At 35.0% G+C, this 12,343-nt stretch overlaps 1 protein-coding gene across 1 annotated transcript in view; it reads left to right on the top strand.

The window, feature by feature from the left end:
- The window catches only part of LOC137386820 (hemicentin-1-like), a 63,843-nt gene that overhangs the window by 30,900 nt on the left and 20,600 nt on the right, over nucleotides 1-12,343 (top strand). Inside the window, exons 17-23 of the mRNA XM_068072974.1 lie at nucleotides 468-752; nucleotides 1,729-2,013; nucleotides 6,136-6,420; nucleotides 7,074-7,180; nucleotides 8,210-8,372; nucleotides 9,040-9,366; nucleotides 11,057-11,159. Coding sequence (XP_067929075.1) covers nucleotides 468-752; nucleotides 1,729-2,013; nucleotides 6,136-6,420; nucleotides 7,074-7,180; nucleotides 8,210-8,372; nucleotides 9,040-9,366; nucleotides 11,057-11,159 — 1,555 coding nt within the window. The remainder of the gene's footprint in view (nucleotides 1-467; nucleotides 753-1,728; nucleotides 2,014-6,135; nucleotides 6,421-7,073; nucleotides 7,181-8,209; nucleotides 8,373-9,039; nucleotides 9,367-11,056; nucleotides 11,160-12,343) is intronic.

Here is a 12,343-nt window from a genome sequence, read left to right as displayed (position 1 = left end):
TTTGAGGTACCTTCTGCTTATTTCAAGATTCACTTCACCTTTCTGAGATGCATAAAATGTGAGCCATATATTTGGTTGAACGGCCGAGCATGGTCAAACTGTCTTTGTAAACAAAACTAGTATTTTTTACAAAGTATTTATTTTACAAAATTGTCATAAGAATCACCTGGTCATTTAAAGGTGATCATTCAGATCTGATCACTCTTTGGCAGACCCCATTGATGGCTGACTCCGAACGATCATATTTAACACATAAAAATAAATACCTTATCTTAAATTTGGCGGTGTTTTGGTGACTGTATTGAATTTTTATAACGCTAGTGAGATGAAAACTATTTTACACGATTTCAATGTGTTCAACAAAGAATCTGGTTGGTTTGACCATGGTGACCTTGACTTTCCTTAACTGCTTCTTCTAATTGATGTTTCGTGCTTTCTGGTTTAATGTTGTTTTGTTCTTCCGCTAGGTAGACCAGGTACGCCAGCGATAACCGGTGTTCCTAAAACACCCATAGGGTTTGGTATGAGAGTCAATCTTACGTGCCAATCTTTGGGAACGTCGGTGTCTACAAGACTTATCTGGTTTAAAAATGGCAGAGAGCTAGACAGTAGTTATAGCACTCAGGATGGCTATGTCATCAATCGGTATGACTATATGACTACCATAGGAGATCCCTCTCCTTTGGAGTGCAGGCTAGAGCACCAGCCCCTGAACATTAGAGAGTCAGCCTTTGCTAATATTGTTCCACTTGGTTAGTAATTAGCAGCTTATAAAATAGAAAAACACTTTATCATCTATATATAAATGGGAATGTCTGTCTGTCTTTCGTTCGTCTGTCCAGTCAAAGTGATAAAGTTTTAGGAAGGACAAATTCGCTTCGCACTGGAATTATACTCGGAAGCTGTAGTTCTGCAGACATGCTTACTATCCATTACACTACGCACCTAAATGATCATACTAATGAATAATTGTGCACATAGTTATTACACCGGTTAAAATATGCATGCTTAAAGCGCTTGGAAAAATACTATTGGTTAATACAAGCACGCTTGAACATCATGATTGCATGAGAGATCATGATATGTAATGTAATGATTATAAGCACACTTATAAGCACAAGCTGGCTTCAGATGGACAGACATGGCTCTTATTATAGTAAAGATTTAAAATAGCTTAAATTACTAGCTTAAGTTACTCAAATTCATTGGGTAATTATTTCTTTTTTATACAACCTCGGGCATTCAGTCATTACTATACCACATGATTAAGTGACCCAATCTGAACTGAATCATTATTTATAATTCAAAATTGTTGTTCAAAAATTGTTCAAAAAGCGTGATATTTAAAATATTCTTCTGCTAAAGTAGCAAGTTTTTAGTGTGAACTTGGTCAGTGAGTATTATTAAATGGATATCGTTTATTAGGTATTTATGACTGCTTGATGGTAAAACTGAGCACACCAGAAGTGATTTATTTTTGCTTTGGAAATCTTCGTTTTGAGCATTGTAGTTTCTAATCTTATCTAAAAAACACAGATTTTTAGTTACTAAATGCTTTCTTTTTCTTTTTATCATTTTATATAACTTTCAGCTTACCGTAACTCTTACATAGTTAACTTAACACAGAGAGTCAGCTGCCTCACTTTACTTATTTCTCTCGTTAGACCTGGTGAAGCTGTTTATCTTTGAGCTTGTTTTACGTTTCCCTAACCAACGCTTTCTTTACAGGACTTCCTGGTTCACCAGAAATTTCTGGAGTACCATCTGAGCGAGTTAGACCGGGTTCCTTAGTCCAGGCCATCTGTAGGTCACTTGGCACAGCCAATGATACCCAGTTGGTCTGGTATAGCGATGGTGTGCAAGTAGATAGTAGCTACTACTTTTCAGAAGACTATGTTATTAATGAATACGACCTGCTCGCCCCTCCTAGTGGTGTTGCAAGTTTAGAATGCCGGCTAACATATGCTCCAGCGGCTTTGGAAATGTCTGCGCGTGCAGACGTCAGAGTGCAAGGTTAGCAACTGGTGTGGAATATCCTCTATTATATTCCCCATATTAACAATATCTAACACATAACTTAAACTGTAGTGCTGTCACCATGATTGTGCCTGCTGCCTTTTCCTAAGCTCAAAACGAAGGAGTTCTTATTAACCTTATTTCTGTTCAAAAGTTCCAAGTTTAAAGTTCAGTTTTTGCCTTATTTATCTTTTTGTGTTCCTCACTAGTTACAGTTTGTAGCACTCCTAGAAAAAGTTTAAATTGAGTAAAGATCTAGATGACATGCTTTTAATCTATTAGCATTTGTTTCACAGTTATGACAATATAAAACATACGCCTTTTCTAGTAAAAGCCCACAATGATTTTAGGCATAAGGGTAAGCTATAATACTCATTTGTAGTTTTGTTAAACAGGAAAATGATGTTACCAATTAGTACATGATCCTAATCAATATGACTTGTTTGTAAACGTTTGCAATATTAACTTGTATTAGGTAAAAAACTTTTATTTTCAAAACTGGTAACAAAAATCTCTTCTCTTGATAAAAACTTTAAAAAATTTAATTAGCGCACCTTTCATAGGCTAGCTCGGCTCTGAGAACCTAGAAGATAAAATCAGGCTTTATTAAATATATTAAATCGGACAAGATTTAGCTGTAAGTTCGTATCATCGTCATAAAAATATAAACAAAATTCTTAATTGCTGTCAATAAATATTGTGACTCTTTTGCTCAATATAGTTGAAAGCAATACAATTAATCTATAGCCATTGAAAATAGCCTGAAACAATCAAAGAGGCATCATACAACAAGTATTATGGCATGATGAGGGTGGTCCAAAAGATATTCCATGTCTGCTTCCGTTGCTATATACTGAACCTAGAGCTTGATCGTAGCTAACATTTAGTAATCTCTCTACTTGCTAAACTAATACTATAACTTTTATTACATTACTTTTGCCTCATAGCTTGTGTTCCCATGCTTTAGAGGAGCCTGGTCCACTAACAATAACTGGGGCATCAAGTAGTGCCCAAGTTCCAGGAACTGTGCTGAAGCTAATCTGTCGGTCTCGAAGCACTTCACCATTCACTAGCATTCGATGGTACATCGATGATCTCGTAGTGGATAGTAGCTACAACATTGATGACGGTTATGTAACAAATGTGTACGATTACACCGTCCCAAGCTCTGGCAAAACTAATCTGGAATGCAGGCTAGACTTCTCGCTTACTAACCTACAGCTATCAGAGTCTGTAGTCGTTTCAGCACTAGGTAATATTATCTATATCTCTGTTTCAGCACTAGGTAATATTATCTATATCTCTGTTTCAGTACTAGGTAATATTATCTAAGTCTCTGTTTCAGCACTAGGTAATGTTATCTATATCTCTGTTTCAGTACTAGGTAATATTATCCATATCTCTGTTTCAGTACTAGGTAATGTTATCCATATCTCTGTTTCAGTACTAGGTAATGTTATCTATATCTCTGTTTCAGTACTAGGTAATGTTATCCATATCTCTGTTTCAGCACTAGGTAATGTTATCCATATCTCTGTTTTAGTACTAGGTAATATTATCCATATCTCTGTTTCAGTACTAGGTAATGTTATCCATATCTCTGTTTCAGTACTAGGTAATGTTATCCATATCTCTGTTTCAGCACTAGGTAATGTTATCCATATCTCTGTTTCAGCACTAGGTAATATTATCCATATCTCTGTTTCAGTAGTAGGTAATGTTATCCATATCTCTGTTTCAGTACTAGGTAATATTATCCATATCTCTGTTTCAGTACTAGGTAATGTTATCCATATCTCTGTTTCAGCACTAGGTAATGTTATCCATATCTCTGTTTCAGCACTAGGTAATGTTATCCATATCTCTGTTTCAGCACTAGGTAATATATTCAAATTGCTAACTGTTTCAGCACTAGGTAATGTTATTCAAAACTCTGTTTCAGCACTAGATAAAGTTATCTAAATTTATAACTGTTTCAGCGCTAGGTAATTTTATCTAAATTTATAACTGTTTCAGCACGAGGTAATGTTATCTAAATTTATAACTGTTTCATCACTAGGTAATGTTATCTACTGTAAATTTATAATTGTTTCAGCACTAGGTAATGGTATCTAAATTTATAACTGTTTCAGCACTAAGTAATGTTAGCCAAATCTGTTTCAGCACTAGGTTTTGAAATCTAGATATCTAGCTAATCAGCACTAGATAGTGTAATCCAAATATATAGCTGCTTCAGCACTAGGTAATGGTATGTAAATCTTGAACCATTTCAGCGCTAGGTAATGTTATCTAAATCTCAAACTGTGTCAGCACTACATAACATACTTCAAAGCTGCGGTATTTTAAATATAAATGTGACCTTTAAAACAAGCTTCCTCTGCAATAGTTTACATATAAGTAATTTTTTATCTCTACGTTTTCACTTACTATCTACTGGCGGCAGAAATTTGAAAAAGCTGTAAATGTGCGAGAATATAAATTTTGTCTCTAGAAAACCGATGTGCCGATTAAATATTTTGAGACAAAGAGAAGGCAATTCTTCTGACGAATCGGGCATTACATGTGTGTATAGCATTATTAACAGGGCTCTGTTCGCTTGCGATATCAATGAAACACTGATAAGACTTGAATGTGAATATTAGGATAACACACATACAGACGGTCCCCTACTTACGAACATTCGAGTTATGAACAATGGTACATACGAACAGGTCTGCGTGTATGTCCGCCGCTAATACCGACGGTATTACCGATGTATTAGCGGCAGAAAGAGGCACTACTCGGAAGCACCACCCAGCTCTACAGTACCTTCCTCTGCCCAGTTCGTTGCAGTGCATAAGTGCGTGAACGTATCTCCAGTGTGCAAAGAACGTGTTGTAAAGGAATTTGCCGGCCTTTGCTTGGTACGATCTAGACTAATAAATAAAGAGAAGAGTGTGCGTGTAGTTTCATTTAGCTTTTTATTGGCGAAGAAAATTTCACTAGCCAAAGAGCGTACGGCTATCTGCTCTGCTCAACTAAATGAGCGCGCTCCTTTATATACAATAAAATCAACCGTTCCGGCTGACGGCAAACGATAGGAACACCGGCTAACAAGGTGAATAAATAGGACTGCTAGCGGCTGGTATGACAACAATATAAGTGACGATAAGTGATAGTGTTATGACGAGATATCAGATATAACAATAGCAAAACGAGTGAAATAACGATATAATAAAAGGACAACACATACAAAAAAATAAGACAACAACGATAAGTGATAGCATAACGATTAAAACAACGATATAATAAAAAGGACAACACATACAATAAATAAGAAATGCAGTGTCATGGCCGGCGTCCACCACAGTATTCTCTCCATTTTATTGAATATTTTTTAAGTACAAACCAAAACAGGTTACTTATACAAGCCTTAAACATACTTATATAAACCTTCAATATACTTATGTAGGTCTTAAACATAAATTATAATACAAAATATAGCACTGAAGCAACTTACGAACGAATTCACCTTACGAACGATCGCTCGGAACGTAACTCGTTCGTAAGTAGGAGACCGTCTGTACATCTGTTGTATGATGCGAATACGGATGATTGGCTTGTTCAAACGTTTCTGCCCCATTGACCAATCCAAACGGACATTCAGCTTTCTAGATAGACAATTCATTCAATTACTACTGTAGAGGGCATGACCTGTCGCGCTTGAAGCATGGACATAGTATTTAAATGCTAATATTACAGTTTTTGTTCTACTAGCATAGAGCATAATTCACTTTATGTTATTTGTTGTTAGTAGTTTTATACGCTACCCAATCGTGACACAAAAATACTTTCCTAGCTAGTTTTATAATTTAAACCCACAAAAAATACATAAACTATAGAACCATCATAAAAAAACTATGAAACTCTGTTAACAATGATGCAATCACCACTAAAAATATTTATCTCTTCTGCGTCGCAGCTTACACAGCTATATACATTTGGGCAGAACATTGGGAAAAGAGTCGTTTAGACTGGTAATGCTGAAACAAATACTTCTCATGGTTTTCAGTTTTCCGAGTGCTTAATATTTAAGGTTCAGTGTGAAGTACAAATCCGCAACCATTTATTTATTTGAAGAGTTGCCAGGCAACCCAACAATAACTGGAGGACCTTCCACTGACTCTTTGGTTGAGGGGACTGCGGTGAAGTTGGTTTGCGCGTCACGAGGCACCTCTCAGTATACGGAGCTTTTTTGGTACGAGGGTGACAGGCTAGTGGACAGGACTCAGAGGATCATGGATGGCTATGTGATCAACGAGTATGACTTTGTTGCTCGAGAAGGTCAAGGTCATCTTGAGTGTAGGATGAGGTTTCCTCCTGCTGACCTCTCTGTATCTGCATATTATACTAAAGGCATCAAAGGTATTGATGGAGCAACTTGTATTCTTCTGTGGCCCTGCTAAGAATGCATTTTGCTGTTTATCTGCACTAGTAACTTCAAAGTGTATATTATCAGACAGAAATGGTGAAGAATAATGCAAGGTCAATGTAAGGTCACATGCAAAATGTTGTTTTTAATTGAGTGTATCGAAATTTGAATCTTTGATGTGCATACATATATGAAACAGAAGTAGACCATTTGTAAACATGATAGTACCACATACAGACTTGTATAGCCAGCAAATCACTTCCAAGGGACAATGGAGATGTTTCACGATGCAATAATGAGATTTGGGAGACCTATAATAGCAGAGACCCCTAATTGTAAAATGTAGCAGTAAAAGCCCTTAGGGCCACCACACACAGGTATGTAAGACGGCGTGCCGCAGAAAATGTCGTGTATGTCTCTATTAGCCAATTTTCATAGAGGCGTTTTATAAGGCTAGTCGATGATTTAGGCGATGATTTTATTACCTCTGGAGCTTCAATACAGATATGTTTGAGAGGCTAGACACTGACAACTAGTAGTTTATATAAGAATACACAACCCAAACGTTTTGGGGGCCAAAGGATAAAACACCGGATTTTAGGAAACTATGAATACTTATCAACAACTCTAATAATGCTTTTTGTAGGCCCAGACACACCCGAAATAGACCAAATTCCCACGCCGGTTTGGAAGGACGATCAGACAACCCTTATCTGCCGAGTTAGGCACAATGGCAATATTGAAATGAGTTTGGTTAGTACATAATGTAACAAATAATAGAGTATTCTAGAAAGACCAGCAGTTTTAGGCGAACAATAGATAAATTCTAAGGAATTAATAAACTAATTTAAAATAATGAGCTTTGGGAAATGGATGTCTATTACGTAGTTTCACTGCAACTAATTTACCTCAAATTGTAATTCACTGCGCCAAACCAGTAAGAGTGAATCCACTTACCAGTAAAGTTTTAAATCAAATACAATATAAACAACAAAATACTTTTTAATTGTGTTGTAATTAACATTCATGTATTTTGACTCACTCACAAACTTTTACGAAAGTAAGAAACATTTTAACATTTTTCAAGTCTTTCAAAATCAGAAGTAAGTCCCCTGTAAGTAAGTAAGTCACCTAAACTGTCTTTGTTTGTCTAGAGACTGATAACTCAAAAATATTCTTTTTTTAGTTCTGAGACTTCATGATTTTAAATTTAGTGCAACAAGCTTTAAATAATGCGCGCAACACATTTTTTTATCATTTTTTTCCTCATTTTACTGGCATATTTATTCATATTAAATATTCTTAGCATCTGACAAGTTGCAGTGTCTATAGAAGAAGATTCAGCTTTGATAAAATTGATATTTGTTTGAGCTTGACCATTTTTTTCTGGGAATTCTTAGAAGCAGGTTTTAAGTGCAAAAATGAACAAACAGCAATCAGAATAGAGCGTGATAAGAGTTCAACTAATGAACAGTGTCAAAGGAAATTTTTTTATCTTATATACTGTTCAACAGTTATTAAAATACGCAGCCTTTTAATTATAAACTTCTTTGATGTAATTAATTACACGTTTTCCATCATCAACCACTTCTTTTCCCAGTAATATTAACTCTTAGATTAAAACTCTGAACTAGAAAGTAAAGTAAATTGATATATAGCACTTTGTATTCATCATTTTTCAATTGACGGCCATACTGCGTTTTCTGTTTAAAACATTTCTAGAATGTTTTGGAGTTTTCCTTCCACAACTTATACTAACTCATCAGGCTTGTGCATCCTTAGGAATGGTATCTTGAGGGCAGAGTTCTTGATCAGTCTCAGTATATTGATGGTGACTACATCATGAACACCTTTGACCTGTCGGCATCAGATGAAAAAGCTGTCTATGAATGTCGCCTCACTTACGGCACCAAATACATCTCTGTTCGTCACTCTATTGACTTTTGTGAGTATCTTTAACAGAATGCTGACAGCATAGAATAAAAAAGATGTACATAAATTGAGTAATAACTTAGTTTAAAGCAGAAAACTATAATATTTTGATATGATACAAAATATATAAAAGATGTATAATAATTTTTGAAACCGTCTTCACATGCTGCTAGTTTTAGTGGTGTTAAAAATACTTCAGGAGCTTGAGCAAAATTGTTTTAGTTAAGTTTGCCGATAAAGTTAGATGTTTTTTTATTCACTTTTCAAATTAAAATATATTGCTACTAATGATAACGCCGCACAGTAGTTGATTTATCATTAAGTATTGTGGACTAAAACAAAATACTTCCATTGAGAGTATATAATATTGAGACATAAAAACACCATTAGACGTTTTGAAGCCCAGTATCTTCAACTGGATGTATGTACTATAATCACGTTAATTTAACAGATTTGTAGTTGCCTACGCCTGTTAGAAATCTACCAAAGTACAGATAAGATCTCGCCTGTTTCTGTTTGCTTATAAAATATCTGAACTGCAAAGGGTTTCTCTTGAAGCTTTGAGCTTTATCTGCCTTTTCCATCTTTTTCTTAGCTTGCAGTTTCTGCATACACAACAATTTCTAAAGCTAGCATCTGGCAATTAGGCTTTAGTGAGGCTTTCTCTCACCTTTTCTCAGATGAACTCTTCCCTCATCCTATTATTTCTGGTGCACCAAGCAACATCAGCTTACCAGGTGATCCACTCCTTCTCACCTGTACCTGGCCTCGCCTGCGCGATTCAGCCAGCCTGTACTGGGTTAATCCTGTAACCAACGAGGAGTTGCCCTCCACCGAGGAGGACACTGACCCAAATAAGCTGGTCAGTCTGTACAGCGGGGCTGTCGATAGTTTAGGTTTGAATGTCTTTGACTGCCGAGTCAGAGGAGTTACGAGAGGCAAAGAGAATGGGACTCTCGTCGACAGAGTGAAGATTCCAGTGGTTAGCGTGGAGCCAACTCCAGCAGGTAGTTTTTCCTAAACGCTTCCTAATATTTTCATCTTTCTATTTTCTGTAATGCTGCTGCCCTTTTCCATGCCTATTTGTCTAGCAGTTTTTGAGTGTGTTGGCTGTTTTCTAAAGTAGCTTTAGATCATTAAATGGTCAATAATATTATTGGAATGCTGGAGAGTTAAAACCTGTCACTAATAGCAATACATAGCAGAGTGGCAGCAGGTACAATGACCAATTTATCATGTTTAATTATGGCTGAGACCGTTTAGTTTGTGACTGATTGTGGTTCCATTTGTGTCTTTTTATAAAAACAACTAAATGCTGGTTACAAAAAACCGTTGACATTCAATGGCTAATAGCATAGTTATACGCAAACACAACTCCAATTTTACCGAGCTGTACAATATTCTTTTTTTAAAACATGACGGTGGGCTATGCACCAAAACCTCATTTCCAAAATAAAACTAGGGCTACACAACAAAGCTTTAATTTTACAATAAAACTTAGAGCTATTTAATAAAATTTTAGTTTTAAAAAGGGAGCTAGTTTACTCCAAAAGCCCTAGTTAGTCTAATGATGTCACGGAGTTATCTGATGAAGATCAGATAACTCCGTTTCAGACTAACCTGATACCACGTCATAGCTTGAGAACTTTGTAACAGGCTTAAAGCTTCAGCTTATGAGAGTTTTTTCTATTACCAACACTTATGAAAGCCATTTGAATTGAAACTGCATACTTCTCACCTGTAAAAGTTTACAGCAGATATTGCCATATTTATGGTTTTTGATGGCACTTGATCATTGAGTTGTGGCTTGTTTGTGGACAACAGAATGCCTATACCTTCACTAGCAAATGCTGTAAATTAAAAAATCTATTCAAAGTAAAGTATTTATGGAGTTATAGAATAGCCGGTTTTGTCACAACAACAATCCTGAAAAACCGAGAGTAAATTTACAGTGTTCCATTCGTACCTTATATTGATCCCATAATTCCTTGCCTGACTGCTGGTTATGTCCCAGATTATATTTATATTTTTTTGAAAGGAGCCTTTCTCACAAGTCTCCTAGCTGATCCTAGCCTTGACTCAATGGATTATGGACCTTGTTTTGGTAAAGGCTATATGTTGTCAATTTGATGCCAAAATCTGGCCACAACTTTTCCGACTTTAGCTTTAGTTTACCCTGCTGATTTTATTAAAAGCTTTTTACCTTTCTCAATACCTTTGCCAACAATAATGTTTATGTTATAGATAATCTTGTATGATCCTATTATTTTGTGGTGATTTCTAACACTCGTTTAAGTAGGCTGAGGGCATAATCAGGTTGAAAGCATTTAAGCCCAATTTAATAATAAAACAGAATGAAGCTATTGCTTGCAGCATATTTTCCAGACACTACCCTTTTTGATCAGCATACATTTTATTTTAGGCTATAAAATTATTTCAAAACAAATAATAAATTTTTTTAATTTGATACTATAGAGATGTACCTGCTTTTAAGTAGATAAAAATTTTCTGATTTTATACAATGTGCATGATATTAAATGTGTTTTTGAAAATGCATTCAAAATGATTTATTTGTGAATAAAATTGTCGATAATAAAACTGTGCAGATTGTCACTTCGTGAGAAATCCTGTTTGTCACCTAGAGGAAAATTCCATATTAACGAGGATGCTTTTTATTATTTGTTTGTTGTTGTGCAGCGTGTTCTGAAGAAGGAGAAGTCCTTGACATTGTTTTCATAATCGACTCTTCAACCAGTGTAAAGCCTACTCCTTATCAGCAGCAAATTCGCTTCCTGTCAGGGTGAGTTTACTAACCATCACTCAGGGTTGTCTTCTCTCGAATAATTCGTGATCTGTAAATATATTTTATCAGGCTTAATATACAGAAATAATATGTATAAATACCTAAGGGTTACAAAAAAGTATTTTGACCCATATTAGTTTTTTTAGATGATAAAGATTTAGTAAATCTTGCAAAATGGCAAATTGATTTCACTTATGGTATTTCCTGTTCAATTTTCGAATGACAGAATTATCAGCCAATAAACTGCATTGATGAAACATATATTAGAAAATAAAATGGTAATTGTGTTAATAAATTAATTACTAGTTGCATTAATTATATTAATTATTTAATTAATCTTTCAACTGGCATTTTTCACTATGAAAACTTTGCTTTAGTTGAGATGCATTCTACTAGTACACCGTTATCTGGTTAGTAGGTCTGGTTATCTGGTTAGTAGGTCTGGTTATCTGGTTTGCAGGTCTGGTTATCTGGTTAAAACATCTTAAGGTTCTCAAATGTAATTTGTCTGTTTTTAAACTGGTGGCATTGATTAACTATTTGCATCATAGCCAAAGGGTCATAACTTAAAATCACCTCAGGGATTATGTAAAGTGCAAGATTATGAACAACTTGAGTGGTTAAAATCTTACAAAGAAACATATTTATTGGATGTGTAATAATAAACATAAAAAGACATTTGGTACAATCTATCCTAAATTGTAGGTAACATCTCATCTACTGTTTCATTTTTTTAAAATTTTTTTTGAAGTTTTTTTGTAGAACTTGCTGCTTACAAATTAATGCAAAAGATTATAATCTGTATTTTGAAAATATCTTCTGGTTTGGATCCCATTTTATCAACAATTGATTTCAACGGAATAATAGAAATGATATACACTACCAATCAGAATTATTAACTTTAAATAAATATTGCTGATAGATAATAAGTTTATTGCTTATAAACAAATTTCCGGATAATATCATCTAATATCTGTGTGCTCTAGCTTGGGATTTTCAAAAATCCAAGTATTGACAACTCCACCAATTTAGTTTTTTGTGTTTCTCATGTTATGTTTGTATCTATTTATGCTAACTAAACAATAAATTTTTGTATAACTGAAAAAGGAAAGTTCTATTTAATTTTTACATGAATATGCTGCAAACTGTTGCAGTTTTAAATGCAAACTGAATTGCTCGCT

Source organism: Watersipora subatra, chromosome 2, assembly GCF_963576615.1.
Source record: "Watersipora subatra chromosome 2, tzWatSuba1.1, whole genome shotgun sequence".
Lineage (NCBI taxonomy): Eukaryota > Metazoa > Bryozoa > Gymnolaemata > Cheilostomatida > Watersiporidae > Watersipora > Watersipora subatra.
Note: the sequence above shows the minus strand (reverse complement) of the source record. Positions and strands in the feature narration are given on the sequence as shown.